Raw genomic sequence first — 26,434 nt, 5'->3', positions numbered from 1 at the left:
AAAGTAACCCCATGCTTAGGCACATCGGTTGGAACATTGAGCTCAAGGTTAGGCTCGAACCACATCTGGACTCCTCATGGGGTGAACTGGGGGTGTCCACAAACTGGACACCCCATCCAGTAGCTCTGCATGACAGGTGTGAAAACATTCAGTCATTGTAATTGTCCTTATTAACAATCCTTTGAGGTCAAATGGGGTTTTGGAGTCAAGAAGATCTGGCTTCAGATCCCAGCTCTAACTATGACTAGAAACAGTATCTTGGCATGTTAACATTCTGAATTTCAATAGCTATGTTTTCAAAAGTTAGAATGATGATATCCACCTGTCCCTATAGTACCTACCTAACTTACTACCATAGGAAATAGGTAGTTAATAGACGGCACCATCCATCCATAAATTCTCCATCTGTACTCCAGTTCCATCCCTTACATATGGTATCTGAATTTTCCTATCAATCTATTCATAAATATTCCATTCTAATGAATATACTTTGTCTTTTAGAGAGTGGTCAGTGGTGAACAAAATGTCCAAAAATTGTCCCCAAAGTGATTTGAATTCAAATAAGGAACCTTTGAGTTTTAGGCTTCAATATTTGGAATTCTTTATAGATAATACTGGAATTAATATTTAGATTGCTTATGGGGGAAAAAAGACTTCCATAGAAACAAAAATAATAATATAAATAAAATCAGATGAGGAATATTTTACCAACCTAATAAAGTACACATTTTTAAAAACAGAAACAGCCCCAAATTACATATAATTACAGTGCTAACTACAAATGAATTCTATCCACTCTTCTTGACAATGTTGGTCATTAGTTTGGATTATATGTTAGTCATTAGTTTTGATTACATGAATTTAGAAAGAACTGAATTGCCTTTCATTAAAAACAGTCTCAAAAAGACTTTAAACAATCAAGAATATCCTCCCTCTTTTTAAAACACCAGCGTTTATAGTCAGCTTATCATATGCTGGGCCATGACATGTCATTCCTCTCCGTGGTCATAAGGCATTTTTACATGGTTGTGATCTTTTTGCATATGAACACACATGGATTCTACTGCCACTGGAGGGAGGCAGTCAATCAATGACTGAAGATTCTACATCAAGGATACCCAGGATCACACATAGTACCAAACTACTAGCTGGGATGACACCGGGTTTTAATTTAGTAGAAACATAGAAAATATCTAAATAGCCTGTTTCTTTGTCCACATATCCTTTTTTCTTATGCCTTCAGCAGTGTTTTTATGCTGTATAGAGTCAACTTTCCTATCTAATGCACCTTATTTCAAGGTGTGGCCCACAGACCCCTGGAGTGGGTCATGAGACCCCTTCAGAGGGTATGATATTTTTACATGAGACTGTTTTTATAACCCTAAGAGATGTGTGCTTTTCCCCATGTGTTGCTATTTTCACTGCTGGTGAAAAAGCAATGGTGAGCAAAGATGATAGTGACCTAACGTGAACGGAAGCAATAGCACCATGCTCTGGCATTGAGATGGAGGAGGAGGGCATGAAGATGAAGAGGAGGGGGAGGAGGAGGACGAACAGAGCCAGAATCACTTAAGAAAGGTCTTGAGGAAGGAGAAAAATTTTTCAATTTTAATAAATCTTGACCATTGAGTGCATAACTCATCTGTGGTGTATCTTGAAGTCTGACACGATCTCAGGGAAAAAAGTGCATTGAAACTGTTTGGATTGTGAGCTGAATTAACTGCTTTATTTTCACAGAACACCTTCTAATGTGAAAAAATAACTAATAAGCTATTATTGTTAATATTTGAGTTGTCAGACATGCTCTTTAAAAATTGAATGAATGAGCCCTTTTTTTGAATGAGAGATTTATTCAAGAAAACTGACAAAATTGTAGCCAATAATAAAATTCAAGTTTTTTAATAAAAATTAGAAATTTTGAAAATTTGTATGTGTCACCATGAGTTTGACACCTTCCCAAAGCTTAAATATTTTTCCAGTGAGATCTATAGAGATATTAAGACATACAGTGTTTTTTATATTGTGTAGGGAAGTGTATCAACATTCGGAAGCACTCATAACTCAATCAATTATTTGTCAAATGACAAAGGCATGATGGTACAAAATCATGCATGTCTGACATTTTAAGATGGAAGCTTTGAGGTGTTTAAGGCAAAGAAGTATAAAATATTTATTTTTATGATTTCATATTCTAAATTCAACCAATATTTAAGAAAATATCATTTGTCAATTTTTATAATATCACATATTATATATCTCCATATAACTTACTGGAAAAATATTTACGCTTATAAAGCTGTCAAACTCCCGGTAGCACATACAAGAAACAGGCTTCTACCACAGAGAACAAACTGACGGTTCCTGGAGGGGAGATGGTGGGAGATGGCTTACGTAGGTGATGGGCATTAAGAAGTGCACTTGTGATGAGCATTGGGTATTTATGTAAGTGATGAATCACCAAATCTACACTAAATTAATACTGAAACTAATATTACCCTGTATGTTAGTGAAATGGAACTTCAATAAAAACTTGGAAAAAATAAAATAAAATAAAATAAAGTTCATTTATTTTTCAACCATATGTGAGGCAGGATTTTTAAAAATATTTTAACCCAAACAACAGAATGTACCAGACTGAATGTAGCAACAGACGGATGAATCCGTTTACAGTGTTACCATACTAACAAAAATCAGAAAAAAGTAGGAGTGGCTATGATACAAGAGGGCTACGTTGATTTCAGAGGGAAAATATATTACCCAAGATAAAGAGGGACACTCCATAACATCAGAAGTGTGAGTTCCTTAAGAAGACAAGGTACTGAGGAGGGCACGGGCTGTGATGTGCACTGGGTGTTATACGTCACTAATGAATCACTGAACGTTGGGGAAAAAAGTCACTCATACTGAAAAGAAAAAAAGAGAGGAGAGAGTCTTAACAATAGAGAACAAACTGAGGGCTGACAGAGAGAGGTGAGTGGGGGATGGGCTGGATGGGGGATGGGTACTAAGGAGGCACTTGTGATGACGGGCACTGGGTGCTGTACGTGTGAGGGACCCTAAGGAGGCACTTGTGATGACGGGCACTGGGTGCTGTACGTGTGAGGGACCCTAAGGAGGCACTTGTGATGACGGGCACTGGGTGCTGTACGTGTGAGGGACCCTAAGGAGGCACTTGTGATGACGGGCACTGGGTGCTGTACGTGTGAGGGACCCTAAGGAGGCACTTGTGATGATGGGCACTGGGTGCTGTACGTGTGAGGAACCACTGAATTCTACTCCTGAACCCCATAAGGCACTGTATGTATAACATGTGGCTGTCTATATAGTACTAATAGAATACAATATACATATATATTATCTATATAATCTATACAATATATCAACCAGAATTTAAATAATTTTTTTAAAAATACAAGCAACTTTAAACATGTATATAACAGAGCTTCAAAATGCATGAAGCAAAAGCTGATAAAACTATAATAAAAATAGACAAATCCACAATCGTAGTAAAGGATTTCAATATACCTCTCTCAATAACAGAACAAATGGTCAGAAATCAGTGAGGATAGTAAAGACCTGCTTGACACTGTCCTACTTGACCTAATCGATATCTACAGACTATTTCACCTACCGTGACAGAATATACATTATTTCTGCTCAGTGGGAAGACCATGCGACTCTTGATCTCCACCTCATGAGTTTGAGCCCCTCACTGGGGACAGAGATTACTAATAATAATTAAAACTTACAAAAATGGAATAAAGCAGGAATGTCTCATGTCTCCCACTTGTATTCAATCTCATAATATAGGTTTTTGCCAGATCCTTCAGGCAAGGGAAAGAAATAAAATATATTCACATTGGAAAGAAAAACCTAAAACAGGCTTTTTTGGTACACCTGCGTGGCTCAGCTAAGCATCTGACTTCAGCTCTAGTCTCATCCCAGGGTCCTGGGATCAGGGATCTCAGGATCACTCCAGAATCCCACGTCAGGCTCTTTGCTCAGTGCAGAACCTGCCCCACCCTCTGCCCCTCTCCCTGCTCATTCTCTCTCTCTCTCTCTCACTCTGACAAATAAATAAATAAAATCTCTTCTTAAAAATGTTTTATTTGTAGTTATCGGGATCATCTAGAGAGATAGTCCTCGGAGGTGTGGAGTTAGTAGAACTGACTTGTCACAGTTCTGTAGAGACACACATATGTATGCACACACATATACACTCAAAGATAGCAAAAATATTTACATTTGTATTTACTCGTTTTTTAAATATTTTTTATTTATTCGTTTCAGAGAGAGAGGGAGAGAGAGAGAGAGAGAGAGAGAGAGAGAGAGAGAAGAGCAGCATGAGAAGGAGGAGGAGCAGAAGAGAGGGAGAAGCAAGCTCCCCACGGAGCAGGGAGCCCAATGTGGGGCTCATCCCAGGACCCCAGGCAGATGCTTAACTGACTGAGTCACCCAGGTGCCCCTGTGTTTAGTCTTACAGGAAGTTTTAATCCTTCAAATCACTTTCCCTTATATTATTTGATTGCCATGAACTTGGGAGACATGTCAGCAATAATAGAGATTCCCCAGAAAAATGAAATATTTGGAAGTCCGCATGTCTCATCTGAGATAAGGTACTCCATTTCATCCTTGGTTTTCCCCAACACATATCAACACAACCTTAGGAGATAATTTTATCCCGAAATTAAACCTCTTCTTTGGAAATAAGGCTGTGGTAAGAACAAGCTAGAACAAATGTCAGCATAGTCACCTAAGATGCTCATAAAACATTTCTTTACTGCCCTTATGCTAAATGGACACTGGAGACAGGCCTCAGATGTTTCTCAATTCCCCATGATCTTCTGGAGATTAAGACACTTCTCTAACTCTCTTTACTATAGGATGCAATTTGAACAATTTGGCATTGCCAGATAGCATTTCACTGACTATGTTTTAAAAAGGAGGTCTGCCAAATAGGTCAAAGACGTTTCCAAATTCTGTGAAGATTTTCAGGGGTGACAGAGTACCCATGGGCAATCTCCCTCATCCACACAGTGCACTTGCGTCGTAGACGCTGAGTGCCTGGGCGGCAGGCTCTATTTTAGTCACCAAGGGGCAAGATGACTAAGACACCACTCCTGCACCCGGGAAGCGTGAGTCAGACAGGGGAAGTGGACATGTGGACAATCATGAAGATTCTCTGCCGCAAAGTCTAATGGAAGGATGTGTCTGGTTATGGAGACAGGGAGACACTTTTTCGTGGGGGAGGGAAAATGGAGGTAGTCGTTTTTGAGGTAAGAAAAGATTACCTAGGATAAAAAACTCAATGGAACACTGGGGAGGGCATGGGCTATGGCGAGCCCTGGGAACTGTGTAAGAATGATGACTCACAGACCTGCACCCCTGGAACAAATAATACATTATACGTTAATTAAAACAAAACAAAACTTGATGGATTCTAGCAAGAGTGTGCAAATTAAAAAAAAATGTGTAAGTTTCATTTATTTTATCTTCAAATGATAAAATTCCTGGATGCCTTCAACTGACATATTTTATGTGATAGTGGAAGTCAGCCTCTGCCTTCATTAGAGCAGCACAGCCATGAGACGCATCACACCCACTGAGAGGGCTAACAATTACTGGAGCCAAGCCCGGCTCTGGAGAACCTCCTTGAGTCAAATGAAGGAAGCCAGTGACAGACCACGGGGGCGGGGGAGGGGGCGGGGGAGGGGGTTGGTATAAAAGGTGGAGCCGGCTGGTTGGTGATCTGTGGCCTAAAGCTCCCGGGTTCAGGGACTGAGGCTCATCACCAGTTACAAGCAGCTTGCATCTTTGCTCGTTTTTCACCCTGGCCCTATCCTGCTTCCTCCGTTCTGTTTCTCCAAAATGTACATTAAAAAGAAAAGAAAAGAAAAAAAAAATCACTTGAAAAAGAATCCTCCTCATCTCGAGCTCTGCTTCAAAGGAACTTGAACTAAAACACCAGCTCCTTAACGACACTCAAACTTTGTATCTTTAACCTGAAAACAATACAACTTTCCATTTGCTTCAAACTGGACAGACACTGCTAGGAAATCAAAAGCTTTTTGTTACATTTTAATGGAAAAATACTATATATATACATACACACACGTATATATACACACACTTTCTGTGTGTGTGTATATATATAACCATACCAACTTCATTCAGCCAGCCTACAGACAATTTTATTCTTTCTCTCGCCTTTTAAATATTACTATTGTTACTTGTCTTTTTCACTAATATGTGGAATTTAGGAAAAAAAGAGACAAACAACAACAACAAACCCAGGTTCTTAAATACAGAGAGCTCCCGGTGACCAGAGGGAGGGGGCGGTGAGGAGTGAAGTAACGGGGAGTCAGGTCCCGCTCACCTCACGCACCCTCACGCACGCATGTAAAATATCTGAACCATTATATTGTACACTTGAAACTAACAGAATGAAAAGTTAATATTAAATAACATGTTTTTTAAAAAATAACCATTGCTACTACAATTATACTTCTTCCTTCTTTGCAGGTATAACTTTTTTTTCTTTTTTAAGATGTATGTATTTATCTGAGAGAGAGACAGAGACCGAATGAACAGCAGGGGCAGGGGGAGAGGGAGAGAGACCCTCAAGTAGACTTCATGCTGATCCTGGAGCCTGTCTTGGGGGCTTGATCTCACAACCCTGAGATCCCGAGCTGAGGTGAGAGCAAGAGGCAGACGCTTGGCCGACTGAGCCCCCCAGGCTCCCCTTTAACTGCATTTTCAGTGTCAGCTCACTTTATCAGCCCAAACTCTCTACACCTGTCTTCCTTTTAAAAATGGGGAGATTTTAGGAGATGAGAACATTTCCCTCACGCCTTCCTTCCTTATGTCGAAGCTCACTCCCAGTGTGAGTACCTACCTTGGGAGCCGGCAGATGTTTCTTGAACTAATGGAAAGGAATTCAAAAATCCAAAGACATGATACTGTAGTTATTATCTACACAAATAATAAGATAATCATAATGCACTGCATTAATACTGCCACAACTGGAGAGTCATCTCTAGTCCTCATCACAGTCCTTTTAGTAAAATGAATCATAACATTTTCTGAAAAAACAAATTGCATTGAATGTCATTTATAGTCGTTATTCTAGAACCTGAATGAGATCATTGTGAGGCTATAGGTAAATTTTTGCTCCATGTATTTTTTAAAACATCAACCAAAATGCATTAGAATATGGGAAGGTAATTATTAAAAAGAGGAGAAAAAAATTTTGGAGACAAATTTTGATCATACATGTTTAGGGCTGATTCAAATAGTGAAAAGCATCCCCACTGCGACATGTGAAAGTTTTCAACACAATATGCTTTAGAGTTTTACAGAGAATATAGCTGCTGAATAATGGAGAAGTTGTATCTTTAATTCAAAAGCACACAGCAGTTAAGGATAACAAATAGAAATTATATATATGTATGTATTTGAAAATAGCAGGCTTTTCAAATAACCCATGTATTACCTACCTGAAGTCAGAACCTGCTCTTCTACCATTTTCTGGGATCCCAGGATCCGGACACATGTCAGAAACCAACGCAACACCTCCTTGACTCACTGGAATAGAGAGAAACATTCTTGTAATTTTGTGTAGCTCTTGGGGAAATCATCAGAGAATAAATTTATGTTAAGCAGGCTTGATTCTTAAATTCTGATAACTTAAAACTGTGCTTTATTGAGAATTAAGACACTTTAGCTATATTAAAATGAATCTTTATTCTTATGTCAGAGAAAGTCTTCTCACCCAGTGAAAGGATGCCAGCATGGTTTAGTTAGAACCTTTTTCTATGAAGTGGGCAAAATTTAATTTTGAAAAATGCATTTGCTCATTATGGACAACTTTAAGACAGGTTACAGCAACAGCATGATGGGAAAAAGGAGTAGAGTCATGAAAGTGTCAAAGCTTACAGAGAAGAAAGCCTTCATCCACAATCCATGGATAAAGTGAAGAAACAAATTATCTGTTCATACCTATACAAGAGGCACCTTAAATAAAACTCCTTTTTGTTTTCAACATTGAACATGTTTATCACTGAGCCAAAAAACCCAAACACTGCTCTTTTATAGACATGCTGCTTTATTTCCTGAATCTGCTCCGGGAAGAGCCTTCCCTCCTATTGGGATGATGTACAGTCCTGGTACTTCAATGATTTTAAAGTACTGGCTTGCTCTTTGGGTAGGATAACTGCCACTCAAACACTTCGTCCAATCCTATCTAAGCTGTCTAATGCAACCAAGGCAAGTCCTTCATTCTTTACAGAAATTTGCTCAGCCATGGGCCTGTGACCCATTCCATTCAGAGCAACATGAGGGGAAGTCTGTAGCCATGCCCCTGGGAAGACATTCCAGGGAGCCAAGAGAGACCATCTCTGTTTTTATTTGGATCTTACTGTGTCTGGATTTTGAATGTGGAAGGTTTGGTACCATTTTGCTATGGGCCAAAGATGGGAACAATAATATGGATGGGATAAAAGATATATAGCAAGAATCAGGACCCTTGATGTCATAGTCAAGACAGAATATTTACCAATTCCAAAATTATCCTATCTCAACATCCTGTTGGATAATTCATATTTCCTACAGCTTAAGCCCATTTGAATAGATGATTTAATTATCTGCATATGTATATAAAGGTAATAGCTGTATTTATATGTCCATAATACATGTAATATATAAATAATACTATCATATATGTATGTGTGTGTGTATGTGTGTGTGTGTGTGTGTGTGTGTGTGTATATATATATATATATATATATATATATATATATAAAACTTCCCCACATATATTTTGTATGATTCAATAAGAAAGAAATATAGATACCTGGATAAATATTGAAATCTTTAAGCATTTTATTAAAACTATGCATAAAAAAAGTGATGATAATTATATCAAAGTTCAGTCTCAGTTAGGATGAACCTGGGATACGGACATAATCCCACGTTAACTACAAGTCTTTCTAGAACACAGTAAATAAATGCATTCTTAGGAAGCACTTTGCTATTCCAAATTAGTCCATCTATATTCCTTACAGCTTTTACTTGAGATTTTTATATCATCTAAAAATCATTTAACAGTATGGTGTGAGAAATGGATTCAACTCTCAAACTTTCTTTCCCACACATTTGCTCTTCTCATGATCATTTAAAAATAACCCAGCACATAGGGCAGTGACATCAGTAATACTGTGGAATAGAAAGCTCCAGGCTCTCTTTCTGCCATGGAAACACCAAATAAAAACTACAGAAGGAATAAAGTAACTTTTTAGGAGCTCTGGATACCAGTCAGAGGCTGAGAGCCACCAAGGGAACATCCAGTGAAGAAGAAGCCAAATTCATAATAGCATAAGAGTTCATGAAAGTTTAACTCACTCTTACCCCATACCTTCCCTGACATGGCACTCATTTGTTTTTGTTTATTTGTTCCTGGGTTCCCTCACTGAGGATGAAGAAGCAAAGAGAAAATTGTTTGAAATATTCTGGTCTGTGGGGTACATGAAAGACTTTTTTCCCCCTTTGCCTGTCGTGCAGCTCATATGGGGAATAGCAGCCAGAAGCCATGGAAGGCATGGTGGCTGCTACATGGAGAAAGTGCTCAGGGACCACAGCTTTGCTGGCACCTGGGGTCAAGAAATTACAGGCAGAAGAATGTAACAGAATAGCTAAGATCCTGAGAAGCTGGAGTGAGGCTTTTTGGGGAAGTAAGATATTTTGAAGCATCTGAATGGGGGACTGGAAAAGCACACACACAGACCCAGATAGGACACATACCCAGACAAAACTAAGAAGACCTTTAGTCTTCATGCTAGGCTAGCCTGAAGGTTCAGTGGATCATTAATTTTTAAAGTCTTCCACAATATTCTGCAAAACTAGGAAAGGTAGCTGTTTCTTCCCAAAGCAGTTTTTCACAAAGATCACAAGGCATTCAAAAAATTGAAAAATGTGTGCAATTCAAATGAATAAAATTAATCTTTAGAAATAGTCCCTGAAGAAACACATGCATCAGACTTACTAGACAAAGACTTTAAAACAACTCTCTTAAGTATGAATTTTGAGAAAATTTGAGGAAAGACATAAATATACAAATGCTAGGAGCTACACAGATTCCAAGTAGGACAAACTCAAAATGGCTCACAGTGGGACACATAATCAAACTGTAAAGAGATAAAGACAAGGAAAGAATCTTGAAAGAAGAAAAAGAAAAACATCTCATCACCAAGAGACCCCTCCCAACTCAGCAGTTTTCTCAGCAGAAAAGTGGTAGGACAGAAGGCAGTGAGGGGAAATATTTTAGTGCTGAAAGAAAAGGAAAAAAAAAAGCTATTTACAGAGAATTCTATATCCAGCAAAACTTTCTCAAAGAATGAAGGAAATATTAGCCAACTGAGCCACCCAGGCGCCCTGCTGAAGGAAATATTAAGACACTACCAGACAACAAACACCACCACCACCACCACCACCACCACCACCACCACCACCACCACCAGCAACAACAACAAAAGACAAATAAACAAAAACAAACAAACAAAAAAACTAAAAAAGCAAAAAGAATTCATTTCTTATAGGTCTGCCCTATAAGAAATGTTAAAGGGAGTCCATCAAATTGAAATGAAAGGACACTGGGCAATAACTGAAAACACGAAGTTCTCTTGTAAAGGTAAATAGAGAGAGAAATATTTTAAAAATCCACTATTTTGTCATTTTGATTCACAACTCCATGTAAAAAATTCTCTACATGATTTAAAAAATAAATGCATAAAAATATTAAAAATGCATTGATAGGTATACAGCATACAGAGATGTGATTTGTTCATCAGGAGCACAAAGTGGTGAGGGAACAGTGAAGGAATAGAACTTTGTGACGGAAGTTAAGTTGGTATCAGTTTAAGATAGACTGTTGAAACTTTAGGATCTTATGTGTAATCCTCACAGCAACCACAAAGAGGATATCTACTGAATATGCAAAAAAGGAAATGAGAAAGGAATCCTATACTAGGTCAGAAGGAAAATTAACTGGACACAAAGGAAGATGATAATGGAAGAAATGACAGACAAACCTGCTCCGAAAAACACTCAGGGGTTTGAAGGGGTGTGGGGTGGGAGGTTGGGGTACCGGGTGGTGGGTATTGGAGAGGGCACAGATTGCATGGAGCACTGGGTGTGGTGAAAAAATAATGAATACTGTTTTTCTGAAAATAAATAAGTTAATTTATAAAAAAAAAACTGCTGTAAGGCAAACAGGAAACAAATAAACGTGGTAAAAATAAGTGCCTTCCAATCCGTACTTTCTTTCTTTTTTTTTTTAAGATTTTATTTATTTATTTGACAGACAGAGATCACAAGTAGGCAGAGGCAGGCAGAGAGAGAGAGAGGAGGAAGCAGGCTCCCCGCTGAGCAAAGAGCCCGATGCGGGACTCGATCCCAGGACCCTGAGATCATGACCTGAGCTGAAGGCAGCGGCTTAACCCACTGAGCCACCCAGGCGCCCCTGTACTTTCTTTAAATGTAAATGCAATCAATGATATGTGTGGTTTGAATTGTTACCTCTTAGCATTCATATGTTGAATCCCTAACCCCCATTCCTCAGAACGTGCATTGGTGATAGGGTTTTTGAGGAGGTGACTAAGTTAGAACAAGTCATTAGAGTGTGTGTATCCCAATAAAAGGGATTTCCTTATAAATGGAGAATTAGACACAGATACACAGAGGGAAGACCATATGAAGACTCACGGAAAAGAAAACCATCGACAAGTCAAGGAGAGAGCCATCACGTGAAACACGCTGCCAACAGCTGGATCTTAACTTCCTGCCTCCAGAATTCTGAGGAAATAGGTTTCTGTTGGTTAAGTCCCTCAATTTGTGATCTGTCGCTCTAGCAGGCTAATCTACTCCTCAGTTAAAGACATAGTTTGGCAAAATGGATAAACAACAACAAACCAGGATGCCACCATCTGCCGCCTACAAGAGACTCACTTTCTGCCTAGGGACAGGCAGAGGTTAAGGGGAATAGTGGACGGATTCCTAGAGCCAGGATGTAGAACGCTGGTTTCTCAAGGCATAGGGAGAAAGGCCTCTGGAATTATCATTTAACATGCATAGCGTTTCAGTAGGGAAGCTGTGATGTTTCTGGAGAGGGATGGCGGTGACAGGTGAGCAACAATGTGAATGCACTCAAAGCCACAAGATCATATACAAAGAAGATATTTCATATGGTGAACTTCATGTTATTTGTCTATTACCACTGTTCTGTGTGTATGTGTGTGCATCCTAACAAGTTATAAACCTATGTCCTATCAGCAAATCAACTTCTATCAATCTGATAGCTCTAGAACATGCCCCCTTATCCACATTTTCACTTTTTGTGGTTTCAGTTACCTGGGGTCAACCATGGTCCAAAAGCAGGTGACCTAAATCCTAAAGCTATGTCACAACTCCTATCCATTCACCTCAGTTCCTCTCGTCATGTAGGCACTTTATCATCTCACATTATCACCAGAAGAGAAAGGGTGAGTACAGGACAATAAGTTATTTTGAAGGAGAGAGAGAGACAACATTCACATAGCTTTCATTAGATAATACTGTTATAATTGGTCTATTTTATTAGTAGTAATTGTTGTTAGTCTGTCACTGTGCCTGAATTAATAAAATTAAACTTTATCATATCTGTGTATATTTAGTGCCTATGGGGTCCCATACCGTCCATGGTTTCAGGCATCCATCTGGAATCTGGGAATGTATCCCTTACAGAGAAGGGGGGCATGGCTGCCCTACTTTTATCCCTAGCCCGATGGTTTCATAGTCTATACTATGTGCTAGGGCAGAGTTCTCAATCAGTAAGCAGTGTTCTCTTAATCAGTCTCTGAAACTTATTTCCCAAAGAGACCTCCATTCCCAGTGCAGAATATTACTTGTGCAATGTTTTTCCTGTCATCATCACTTAGATGTGTCCTGCTTACCCCCAAGCACAATGGTCTTTGCTGTGTCACATGAAAACACCCTCATCGAGGTAAGTGGGCATCACTGCTTTTATCAGAAGCCATCTGCCGTAGTGTGGCTCTTACTTCACTATTCTACAATAACAAAGCGCTCTAAAACACAGCATAAGCCTTACAAAAAAGTTCTACTTCTATTTCCCCTTTTCTGTGTTTTCTTCCATAGAATCGTAATAAAAGGAAATAAAAGAAATTGGACGTACCCATCCAAGTCAGATCAAAACACTCTGGGTCTTTTTAAAGATCCTGTCAAAGTCCCTTGTTTATTCCAGAAAGGTTACTTACTTGGAATTCTGTGAGAGCACAGAATGAGTTAGACAAGCCTGAATGGCTTGCAGATGGCAGAAGATAACAGAAAAGTGATGAGAGGCTAAATGTAAAATATGGCTGGTTTTCTGAAACAGAGATAGGCTTTTAATGGGATAATGACAACAAAGACATGGTGACGGACAGGGTATGTACAAATAAGCAATAAGCCCCATAAATCCCAACTACCCATCCCATCAGCATCATGACCAATTAATTTCCCTAAGAACTGAAGCTTTAAAGCTAGAACGAGCGTGGAGCTCAGTCGATTCAAGCAGGATCCCCAGTGCCTCAGAGAAATGCTTTCAGAAGAGGGGGTTTCCCCGGTTGAATATCATTTTAACTCCAATTTTGTCAAAGTACATCCTTTCAAATCTCAGGGGACACAAGCCACGGATATTAACAAATACATAAAACTTTAGTCAAAACCTCGCAGATAAAAATCAAAACTGGAAATATCCGATGGGTATTAACTAATACTAAGACAAGATGTAAAACTATGCAAATGGCTGAACAGATCCAGATTAGACAGTTTGTAAAACGCTTTAATTAATTGTGATTTAAAATGTGTAAATTATATTAATGTATATATATTTAAATGCCTTTTTCAAAGTATCTTGATTCATAATATCAAGATTACCATGAAGTATGTCTAGCAGGAAGAAGATGCTTCTCCCATCAAATTATCCCACTCCTTGAGGCCATGACTTGTGATTGTCAATTAAAATTCAACATAAATAAATAAATAAATAAAATTGAAAAAAAAATTTAATCTATTTGCAGCCAACTGTACAGCTAGACCAGTGCTATAGAGAAAGAAGCAACTAATAGAACAGAGGTATAAACAACTACATGTATGATAAAGGAGATTACAGACTAATCTGTGAGGGTAAGAATTATAATTAGTGTAATAATTAGGCATAATTAAAAATAAAACAGTAAGGGGCGCCTGGGTGGCTCAGTGGGTTAAAGCCTCTGCCTTCGGCTCTGGTCATGATCTCAGGGTCCTGGGATCGAGCAGGGCTTGCCACTAAGCAGGAAGCCTGCTTCCTCCTCTCTCTCTCTGCCTGCCTCTGCCTACTTGTGATCTGTCTGTTAAATAAATAAATAAAATCTTTAAAAATAATAAAAAATAAAACACTAAGAATGATAATTACAATAATGATGATGATTTTAAATTTAAATCTACAATATCGGCTAGAAACCCCAAGGGTCACTTACATCCTGTGTGGGACGGAATCCATACACCCATTCTGTGAGGGGTAATAGTAAAGCCATCCTAAGAGAGAGAAGACTAAGGCCAGAGTCATGACTCTGTTGATCAAAAAATCCAGTTTCTTTTCCTTACATTTGCTGCGATAAGCTAATGAAACATTGGATATTCAAGAGCTTTGTACCTTAAAGTGAGGCTTTATATGATCTCCCTGATATGAGGAATTTAAAAGGCAGAGTGGGGGGCTTGGGGGGTTGGGAAGTAAAAAATGAAACAAGATGGGTTCTGGAGGGAGACAAAGCATAAGAGACTCTTAATATCACAAAACAGAGGGTTGCCGAGGGGAGGGTCAGGGAGAGGGTGACGGGCATCGCGGAGGGTGTGCTATGGTGAGTGCTGTGACGTGTGTAAGCCTGGCGACTCACAGATCCGTACCCCTGGGGCTCATATAAGACATTATATGTTAATTTAAAAAAAGATGTTACATAGAAAAAAAATAATTCTAGAATATTCTTAATAATAATATCCCATTTATAAAGAAAAGACACGAAGTACCGAAAGGTGAAGTAAAAAGGTGTTTTCATGGGTATCTGCAAGCACACAGACACTCGGGAAGCCGCATGCTTCAGGACGGGCAATTTTCCTGTGGTAAAAGGACCAGGCTCAGTGGCTTTCCACAGTTGCCCATAAGCCATCTCCAGAGTACTGGAACCATGGCTTGGCCTGAAAATTAAAATCATCATGGAAGGTGCCATGTTTGTGCTATTGTTGTTAAAATTTAGCTTGTATAGCTTTGGAATAAATAATCCAAAATAAGAGTCATTGAAAGGAAATCAGATTCTTTAGTGACATGTCTCCTGGGATATATTACAGCATATTGTTATTGTTGATACTCATTTCTTTAGAGACCCAAGGATATGTGTCCGCTGGATCAATTCTGAGACTAATTCTAACCATTTTAAAGCTTCAGAGAGGTGACATGTTTTTAGTTGCATAACATAAAACACGTTGTTGTACAGAAACCATTCTGGTTGAAATTCCTTGGTAGCAATATCTCCACTCCATCAGTGACCTTTATGTGACAGATATCCCATTCCGCGCATATGTGTTTGAGGGGCACCATAAACTTCAGACCTTCCTGCTATAATCAGTTCGAAATAAGTCAACACTGACATTTCTTCCTTCCACATTTAATAGACTCAGTATTTCTTTACTGCAATAAAAAGCCATCTCTACTTCTTGATACATTTCCTCGTTTTGATGCTCAAGAAGTTTTATCTCATCAAGAATAAAACTTATTTAGGTTAGCTCTTCCTAAAAAAAACAAACCACTAACTTAATTGTTAATCTCCAAACCATTTTGCTATTGTATTAATTTATTTCATTGAGGTATAACAAGATTATTCTTGTTTTAACAGAGTATCATGTAGGATATTTCCACATGCATAAGAGAATTTGGGGTAACTTTTCCCTGTTTCTGCTGAACATTTAGTCTTTACCAGTAGTTGGTTTGATCCCAGAATAGTAAGCAAATATTTACAAGGTTTATAGAAGGAGGTAAATAAAAATGGTGACATTTGGATTATAAAGCCTTACAAGTGCAACATTACAGTTTTAAAGAGATAGCTTACACAGAAATAAATTACCAAAAACACATGGCTTTCATCTACTGTTTTGGATCTCAGGTTAAAGGATTGGCAATGAAATACCTCTCAAGCAACAGAACTTGCAGACCTTGTAGCCCCTTGTGTGAGCTTCTAGGATGACATTTTCCAAATGCCTAATTTATAGCACAGTGGGCATTTTGTCTGGACTCTGTCTCTTCCCTCATTGCAGTAATTCGCCAGTTGTTGTTTTGCTTTGTTTTTTAAGAAGTTGAAGAGCTATTCTTTTCTTTTTTTAAGATTTCATTTATTTATTTATTTGACAGACAGAGATCACAAGTAGGCAGAGAGGCAGACAGAGAGAGAGAGAGAGAATCAGGCTCCCCGCTGAGCAGAGAGCCCGATGCGGGGCTCCATCCCAGGACCCTGGGACCATGACGGGAGCTGAAGGCAGAGGCTTAACCCACTGAGCCACCCATGTGCCCCAGTTTTGTTTTGTTTTTTTTTAAGATTTTATTCATTCATTTGATAGAGAGCAGGAGAGAGAGCCAGAGAGCACAAATGGAGGAACCAGCAGAACAAGCAGGACAACCAGTCTCCCCACTGAGCAGAGAGCCCAATACGGGGCTCGATCCCAGGACCCTGAGATCATAACCTGAGCTGAAGACAGTGGCTTAACCCACTGAGCCCCTCAGGTGCCCCAATTTGCCAACTTCTAAAACACTAGTACTTGAATGTCCACTATTAACATTTGTACGTGTAGATTTTGCCATGTTCTCTTATTTCTAGTCTTACTGCCTACTCTTAAATCAAACTCTTAGTTGATAGCAATTCATTTTTAAAATACATTTTAGTTCCTGGGCAACAAGGAGGGGCAGTCAGTTAATCATCAGACTCTTGATTTCAGCACAGGTCATGGTTTCGGGTCATGATATTGAGATTGAGCCCCACAGCAGGCTCCACAGTCAGCATGGGGTCTGCTTGAGATTATCTCTCTCTCTCTCTCTGTACACACACACACACACACACACACATTATATATGCACATACACATATGTGCACATACACATATATTTTTAGCTTCCAATGTAATAAAATATAATACAGAGGGCGTCTGGTTGGCTCAGTGGGTTAAAACCTCTGCCTTCGGCTCAGGTCATGAACTCAGAGTCCTGGATTCAAGCCCCGCATCGGGCTCTCTGCTCAGTGGGGAGCCTGCTTCCTCCTCTCTCTCTGTCTTCCTCTGTCAAATAAATAAACAAAATCTTTAAAAAAAATACAGTAATGAACATATCATCAAGGAATGTTCAATATTTTAATGGTTCTCAACTGCACAACAATAAGGACAATCTGGCTGTCATTGAAAACCTTGTGTCTTTCTAACATTGTTATAACCACCACCTATGGGGATCTTATGGTACAGGTAATTTTAAATACTCCAAATTCTCTCACCATTAACATTGCCTCTTCTAGATTGTTTTCCTGCCAGAGGGAAAAACCAGTACACTTCTTACAAGGGCTGTGATACTGATCATTATCCTTCGGACTGCTAAAATTACTATGGCAGTGAATGTTCAAAGTGGGAGTATTTTCCTCCTGTATCTTCAAATTAAACTGAGATGTTTATTTTAGTACTCAAGTAAAATGAAAAATAAGAATATGTTAGTATAGAATCAGTCTAAACGGCCTCTGCAAATGAACAGCCCTGAAATTTCTCTGAAAGCTCTGGGGATTGACATCACAGCTATCAGTGACTCCACGCCACCCTGAGGTGTTTACTGATGCATACAGACAGACAGAGATGTCTCTGTGCACCTGTCTTGGCTCCCACAAAGGCATAGTGGCCATCATTTGGGGACTAGGAAGCCTTATCTTGGGTCCCACCAGTGTCATTTCTGCCTCAGTCCCGTTTTGCAAATTTAAGGACCCTGGACTTAGGATTCTTGAAATGGTTTAGACCATCTTAGAAATATCTCGCAAGGTCCCTAATTATTTATGGTAAAGACAGCATTTGACCAGGACAATTTATGATACTTTGAATGGGATGTACCTTGCATGAGTTTGAATGATGAGAAAGATGATGGTAAAAACCCCATCAATGTATACTATGATTGAATCTGGTATATATCTATATCTGTATCTTTATATATATAAAGATACTTTACTTAAATGATATAAACCTTAGTTGTCATCTTAGATTTCAAAAATAGGAAATACATATCCAAGTGATGAGTACCCATAGAAAACTTCTCTCTCATGGTGGTGTGTAAGTGATTTCAGAACATCACGTTTAAAGACATTCTGACCGGGGTGTGGTGGCTCAGCTGGTTAACCATCAGACTCGACCAGCTCAGATCATGACCTCAGAGGTGTGGGACCCAGCCCTGCCTCGGGCTCCACAACCAGCAGGTGGTCTGCTGGAGATTCCCTCCATCCCTCTGCCCCTCCCCCAACTCTTTGTCTAAAATAAATAAATAATTTTTTTTAAAAAAAAGGCATTCTAACACAGTAAATACAAATTCTATAAACATGTATCACATCTTTATGTATTTACCATATATATGTATTTCATATGTATCCCGCTATTAAATAATTTAGATTTCACATAAAATAAATATAAGTGGTCAAGCAAATGTGTATTTATAACTATATATTTGCTTATATAAAATAGTTTTGCATAAATAGTATTAATATTGATAAATCAATGCCACTTGATATCTTTTGTGTATCGTTTATATTTTTTGTAATATATAACATTTATTAATATTTTCTGACAGTAATACTATATAATAAAAACATTTTTAAAGTATTTTAAGAGTTGATCAATGTTAAATTCTCTGAGAATTTATGCGATATACATAGTTTACCATTATAACTAATACATCAATAAATCAAATTGTTTTGGCCTCTTTCAAAATTCTCCTTATCTGAGCAGATTTGTATGGGTAATTTCACTCTGTGTATTATCCAGATGTTCTGAAAATGTATAAATAAGAAAGAGAACACAGTCTGGGACTATTACAAAGTAGATTTCTTGCAGCATGGCTGTGGTCATTTTGAAAATCCAAAAGTAAAAATACTTGGAAGAAATAACAATGATATATTATGTTCATAATGCTTCAATTTTATAAATTATGAATAATTAAGTTATACTTCTTTAAATCGATAATAACCTATCACCTGTAATCCTGATTTCTTGGATTTTCTAAAAAGATTTTATTTATTTATTTGAGAGAGAGCGAGAATGAGCAGTGGGGAGGGGCAGAGGGAGAGAGAGAGAGACGCAGATTCCCATCCGAGCAGCAAGCCTGATGCGGGGCTTGATCCCAGGACCCCAGGATCAGGACCTGAACAGAAGGCAGAGGCTTAACCCACTGGGTCACCCAGGCCCCTCAGAATATGGGGGGATCTTAATTGGATATCACTAAGGGAAAGAAGCCAATCTGGAAAGACAACATGCTATTGATCCCAGCTGTTCAACGTTCTGGAAGAGGCCAAACCATGGAGAAACAAGATGATCGGTGGTTGCCAGGTGTACAGAAGGGGGAAGGATGGACGGACAGGGCACAGAGGATCTGTAGGGTCATGCAAGGGCTCTGAATGATACTATAACAGGGGATACATGTCTTTATACATTTGTCCAAGTCCGTAGAACATACAACACTGAGTGACCCCCATGTAAACTATGGGCTTTGGGTGATGCTGATGTGCCAAGATAGGTTCATCAGTTGCACCAAGTGCATCATCTGCTGGGGGTTCCCCCCATTGTGGGGGAGGCTGTGCCTGTGTGGGGGAGATACTATAGGGGAAATCTCTGTGCTTTCTTTTCAGCTTTGTTATGTAACTAAAATACTCCAAAAATCGTCTTCAAATCAAATAACAAAAGGGGAAAAGAAAGAAAATAAAGAAGAAAGGGCAGAAGCGATTGAGCGGAAGGAAAAGAGAACAAGGCGAGGATGAGGTTGGGGGAGGGTAACACAAAGAAAGAAAAACAAGGATTCTAACCTGCGCTTGAAGGACCTCAAGGCTTGAGGCACAGACAAATCCGGGATGCGCCAAGAGGAGGCCAGGGGCTGCCGGAGAGGAGGCACCCTGCATGTGAACCCACTGAGCGAGGCATGGACGGCAGAATGAGTACGGGGAGGCCACACAGCAGGCGGGATCGCTTAGGAAGCAGGACTGACAAATACGGACAACCCAGGTCAGGCGCTGAGGGGACGTTCCCACGGTTATAATTTGAAAGTTAAACGATGAGCTGTGTATGCACATAGAGTCAAATAGATACATTTTGAAATATTTCATGTGAACCCTGAGTTAGATTTTTACTTTTGTAAGTAGTACCTAGCATGGGAGTTTAATTAATCAACATTTTTATGTTTCTTTAGGAAATGGAACTTTGGTAAACAGTGGAAGAGACACGTCGAAGCTAATTTGGCAACATCTCTCCTACCAATAGGACAAAATTTAGTCCTGCTAAACCAAGGAAAGCAATCAGGTATCACTACTAAAGGACACAGATTGGAAAATAAAATATAGGGCTTGTGTTAAAAACATCACAGGAAATTACTAATTAAAAAGTTAAATAATAGGGTCCAGGTGTTTGTTTTTCAGTGCTAGAGACTGAAGTGCAGAAAAGCCAAGTGGCTGTCAGTCCGTGCTGGTAGCAGAGCCGGAATTGAGGATGGATGTTTTTTCTGGCCACAGGACCTTGGGTGAGCTCCTTCCTCAACGTCTATGAGCCTCTGTGTTCTCATCTGAAGCACCTACCATGCAACTTTCTTGTGAAGCTTTAATGATGGTTTAGGCAATCTGCTGGGCACTGCTCAATAAAGACAATATTACTACCATATTTGTCCCTTTCCTCTTCTCCTGCAAAAGCTCTAGGCGAAATTATTTCAGTGTGTTCTTTCAACTCTAATATTCTGTGAGTCTGTCTCTAGGATTCTCATCCTTGGGGAAATTTCATCCAGGGATGTTATGAAACACAAATTTCCTTTATAAAAGATGAGGGAAGAGAAAGCCCCACACAGAAAGACTGCAGGTGAAATAATATTATACTGACAGCAACATGCACTTCTCATAAAGTAAAAAAAAAGAAAGAAACAAAGAAAGAAAAGATTATTTGCATAATGTAAGCAAAGGCTAAGAAATATAACTGGAATTGTCATTCAAAAACACAGGGTTTAGTGTCTTGTAACTCAAATAGATCTAGTTGTAGGGGAAATCAGGCCTTTCAACTTAGAAGTAAGTGGATTTGAAATTTTGTTTATACAGCATTTGTAGTGGTTTCCTATAGTGTTATTGTGTTATATTTAAAAGCCAACAAGACACGTTAACATATTTTTTTGAAGAGACTATGCATTTTTATTCATAAGAAGCAAACAATTCAAATGATGACTTCTGTGATATGCTAGAGCAATCCAAATCACCCTGGAAATAGGAAGTTCATTGCGGCCGATTCCATGGAGTTCCTCACACCGTCCAGCAGCACGGAGACGGAGGCCCCACCGAGGGAGGCCCTGCCGTCGCCTCCTGGAGGCTTGACAAGCAGACCTCACGGAGAGAACGCCAAGCCATGAGAACGCAAGCAGTGTGCAGCTCCAGCTCGGAATCCGCGCCCTGAGGAGAAGGACAAACAAGCCCAGGGAGAGGGGAGGGAGCCCCCGATTCAGGATGGGGTCGGTCAGGATGACCCCTGAAGGGCCGCGGCATCCCGGCTGACATTGGAGGGTGAGGGTCAGTTAGCCCTGGGCAGAGCGCACACCCTGACCCTCCAGGCAAGGAAACCGCCCACGGGGAGCCCTCAGGGAGGGAAGATGCGGAAGGCGCACATCGCAGTAGAGGAGAAGACCCCGTGCCCGTCTCAGGGCGGCTGGAGAGGAAGGAGAAACCCAGCTGGAAACCAGCGACGATGCTCGCGTGCGGTCTGCTCAGGTGAAGTCCTTCACTCGCTACTCCTGGGAGACTGGGGGGGAAGGTGGAGCAGAGAGAGGCGGACAGACGGAGGACGCCGTGCGCGGAGCTCAGACCAGACCTGGCCCAGGCTCGCATGGGCCGGTGGAAGAGCCCCTGACAGCGCTCACTGTGTTGGGTGGGAAATGGAAAAGATTTAGTGACTGACCTGGTCATCAGGATGGAAGAAAATGCATTGATGTGTCTGAAGACCTCGATCAAGGGGGTCATCAGCCCCTGTGCGGGGGCAGCGAGAGGAGAGCGGATGGCCCTCGCCGGGCTCACCTTTCCGCGTTTGCCTGTGCGGGGCAGGGGCCCGCGGCCGGGCGCTCGGTCAGCGACGCTGCGGGATGCGCGCGCCTGGACGCGGAGGCGCGATCTACCGAAACCGGGATTCGTTACCATAGCGGTGAAATTTAAGATCATGCGAACTGCTGATGTGAGCTAGAAGGGGATTCCAGCCCTGTTTCATCCTCACACAAGTTTGTTCTTGGCCTGGGCTGGTCCTTCGGTCTGAAATGCCCTCCCGCCCCATCTTCACACGACTGCCTTCTTCTTAGAGGACCGAGATCGGCCCAAATCTGCGTCCCGGAGGTGGTCTCCATCACCATCCCGGCTACGCTAGCAACCTCCACATGCCCCGAGAACCCGTTACACTATCGAAATTACACCTGCTGTGCACTTGGGACCCGCCCTACATCCCAGAAGTCTCTTGGTTGCAGAGATTTTTCTGTCCTGTCTATTAGTCGGCCCCCCAGAATCTCGCGGGGACTGGCACACAGTAGGACCACACTACCAATGAGCTGACCGCTGATTCAAGAACCAACAGAAGCCGGGCAACAGTGGAGTCTGGGGCAGCTGACCATGTCGAGGTCAAGAACCGGTGGATAAGCAGCAGGGCCCGAGGAGAGCAGACGGAGAGGCAGAGAGGCGCACGGAGTGCCACGGGAGCTGGGGAGAGAAGGTTCACGACGAGAGGGCCGTGCACAGTTGCAATGAGGCTAGGAAGTTAAGTACACAGGAGATTAAAACATCTCTATCGGTTTGACCACACTGGAGATCACTGGTGATCTTAGCAATTTCAGTTCAGGTCAAATAATGAAAAACCACAGTCGCTGGGTGCAGGAAGGGGACTTAGCTGTCCAAGGGAAATGTTCTAGTATGGCTTCTGAGTAAATAAAGTATTCTCAAAGGATTTATCCTGAAGGGAACTGGGATTTTTCTGCCTCAGGTACTAACAGGTGCACAAGTGACCCGAGAGACTTGATCTATCTTTAAAACTTGAATTCTCGCCTGCTGCCAAGATCCTCTGGCTCTAGCTTTGAGAGACCAAGGAAGGAAGCAGTCGGGGAGAGTCGCCTCCTCCTGCCCTTTCAAAATGCAACTGAGCAGCCCTCAGGTAACGAGCTGCAGAATTAGAACATGGATTCCACAACCTTGGGCAAACCCACCAGCAATTTCCCACTATTTGTATAATAATGTGATTATTTTTCTATTTAGATTTTGTTACTTTTTTTTAAAAAAAGATATTTATTTATTTATTTATTTATTTGGCAGAGATCACAAGCAGGCAGAGAGGCAGGTAGAGAGAGAGAAGGAAGCAGGCTCCCCGCTGAGCAGAGAGCCCGATGTGGGACTCGATCCTAGGACCCTGAGATCATGACCTGAGCCGAAGGCAGAGGCTTTAACCCACTGAGCCACCCAGGCGCCCCTGTTTCTATTGTTCTTATGATCACCAGGAGAAAACTGAGCAAGGCTTTTCTTTACAATTCTCAGTAGAGAAGACTGATATAATATAAATGCAAAGCTTATTGCAAGTTTAAAAATACTTAGGCAGTTAAAAAAAAAAAAGCTACGATTTCTAGTACTAGCTTGTAACTGTGTGGTGCTACAGCCACTGCGCTGAGGAAAGGTCAAGTGTGAGGTCCGTGAGCTTATTGGGCGTTCCCTTTCATGCCCACAGTAAGAACAGTATCCTGCCCCGGGACCTCTAGCCCTAACCCCTCTCCCTGCTACCCTCACGGAGTTAAAAGCCAAAACTTAAGACTATCCCTCGGGATATTTTCAGTTTAATAAGAGATGATGATGATGGTGATGATTTTGTTTATTTTACTGAGGGAAATGCCAAAGTCTTCTACACACATCTCAGTTAAACTGCGGTGATGAAATCTCCGATTGTGGTAGATGTTGCTGGTGGCTGAAAGCAGGAAGGCTGCCTTATTTTACTGCATAAATGACTTGACTCTGAATCACTAGAGCTCCTCCAAAAATAATTAATCTAAAAGGACTGTAGCTTGGGGTGCCTGCGTGGCTCAAAGGGTTAAGCCTCTGCCTTCGATCCCAGGACCCATGATCTCAGGGTCCTGGGATCGAGCCCCACATCGGGCTCTCTGCTCAGCGGGGAGCCTGCTTCCCCCTCTCTCTGCCTGCCTCTCTGCTTCCTTGTGATCTCTGTCTGTCAATTAAATAAATAAAATCTTAAAAAAAAAAGACTGTAGCTCTAATGAGTCATTTCAGTAATATTTATTTATTTATTTATTTATTTATTTTAGAGAGAGCGAGAGTATGAGGAGGAGCGGCAGAGGGAGAGACAGACTCGCTGGCGGACTCTGTGCTAAGTGCAGAGCCCATAGTGGGGCTGGATCACAAGCCCCTGAGATCACGTGCTGAGCTGAAATCAAGAGTGGGAGCTCCACCTACTGAGCCACGCAGACACGCCTTTTTCAGTAATATTTAAAGTATGGAAATGACTCCAATTAAAAAAGAGACAACAGGAAACGTCATGACTAGGCTTCAGTGTCTCTCTTCTGTCTCCTTCCGTCCCCCTCCATCTGCTGTCCCTGTTCAGGTGCAGGAAGGGCTCGTTCTAAGGTCCAAGACAGTCATTAGACTGTATTTCTGCCTGTCATCCTGCATCAGGAAGGTCGTCTTCCGGGAACAGTGGAGGACAAAGTGAAGCAACAGGTTTTTTTTTTGCATCAAAAGCACAAATTCCACTTTTAAAAGAAACACACACACACACACACGCATGCACACACACAGCTTGAAAAGTGGGTGCTTTCAAACCTGAGAGCTGTTTTTCCTTAGTGACAACCCTAGTATCTGGGTTTTTTTCTGTTTTTGTTTTTTTTTTTTGTTTTTGTTTGTTTGTTTGTTTGTTTTCCCCACCTGGTACTTTTAGTGTTAAACTCTGTGCCTTGTTGGATCCCTTCACTAATTTATTTAAGAGTTGTTGATATCTTTTTTATTCCACTTTCCCTCTAATTCTCTATCACCAAGGATATTATAGACTGCTAAATTCTTGAAAGTAATATATGTCATGAACACTCTTTTTCTCCCAAAACCTACATAAAACACAACTTAAAATGTCTATATTGAGTATAATACAAATTATAATGACAGTAAAAGAAACACCTAAAAGTAGGTTTATAATACAGAGCCTGGAGGCTCAGGAGGGGAAAGACCGAGACGCTGTGTCAAAGGTATTATCAGGAATGGCACATTGTCTTTCAGACTGACAAATGTGTAAACAAGGTGAGATGAGACAGTGAATGAGTGCCTCTTTCCGCTGTATGGTGCAAATAAAGTCTGACATATGCAAATACAGGTGTGTTCCAATTCAGAAGTGCAAAACAAATGTTATGAAATCAAAATAGAGTGCAGAACCATACTGGTTGTAAAGTCACATAAAAATCATACTTAATTTTTAGCCACAAATGTGCATTCTAATTTTGAAAGGGTGTGTTGATATTTCCTAACAAAAAAATAAATGTTAAAGGGATATACTTTCCCAATGTAAGACATAAATGTAAGACATAAAATAAACACGTTGTATATCAACCTGAAATGATTCAATGACCCCTAAATTTAAAAATATCATTCAAAACTATTTGTTGTCTTTTCAAGAAACATAGGTATTATTTCTCAAGGATCCACTTAATGTATAGCATGTAAGCAGCTACATGCTTCAAATTTCCATGAAAATCAGAAAAGCAAAGTGATATACTTATTCAAAATCATTTAAAACACATAGAATTGAATCATTCCATTTTAAGAGGATTCAGTATGAAATGTGACCATGAATATACATGTCCCTTATTTAAAACATCTATAGATCATTTTCTTCTGGTACTTAACCCAGTGTAATGAATGCCAGCCAGGCTTGCTTGTCCTCACCTGCATATTGAAAGTTTGGTCCTTGACCTCCCCCAAGAGGTAACCTGTAAGCATTTGGAATGTCCTCCTGCCTGATAAAGTATCTTTGTTTACCAGAGCCCTTGGGCCACGATAGAGGGTCTATGCTAATGGTGTGATTTTGTGGAAAACATGGGCCACATGGC

The 26,434-nt window shown here is 40.5% G+C and overlaps 1 protein-coding gene across 1 annotated transcript in view; it reads right to left on the bottom strand.

The window, feature by feature from the left end:
- The window catches only part of CSMD1 (CUB and Sushi multiple domains 1), a 1,951,187-nt gene that overhangs the window by 577,321 nt on the left and 1,347,432 nt on the right, over nt 1–26,434 (bottom strand). Inside the window, exon 8 of the mRNA XM_045086171.1 lies at nt 7,497–7,584. Within this exon, the coding sequence (XP_044942106.1) occupies nt 7,497–7,584 (88 nt within the window). The remainder of the gene's footprint in view (nt 1–7,496; nt 7,585–26,434) is intronic.

This window comes from Mustela putorius, unplaced genomic scaffold (assembly GCF_011764305.1).
Source record: "Mustela putorius furo isolate JIRA1106 unplaced genomic scaffold, ASM1176430v1.1 tig00000905_pilon_pilon_pilon, whole genome shotgun sequence".
In the NCBI taxonomy this organism is placed as follows: domain Eukaryota; kingdom Metazoa; phylum Chordata; class Mammalia; order Carnivora; family Mustelidae; genus Mustela; species Mustela putorius.
This window is presented reverse-complemented; position numbering and strand designations above follow the sequence as displayed.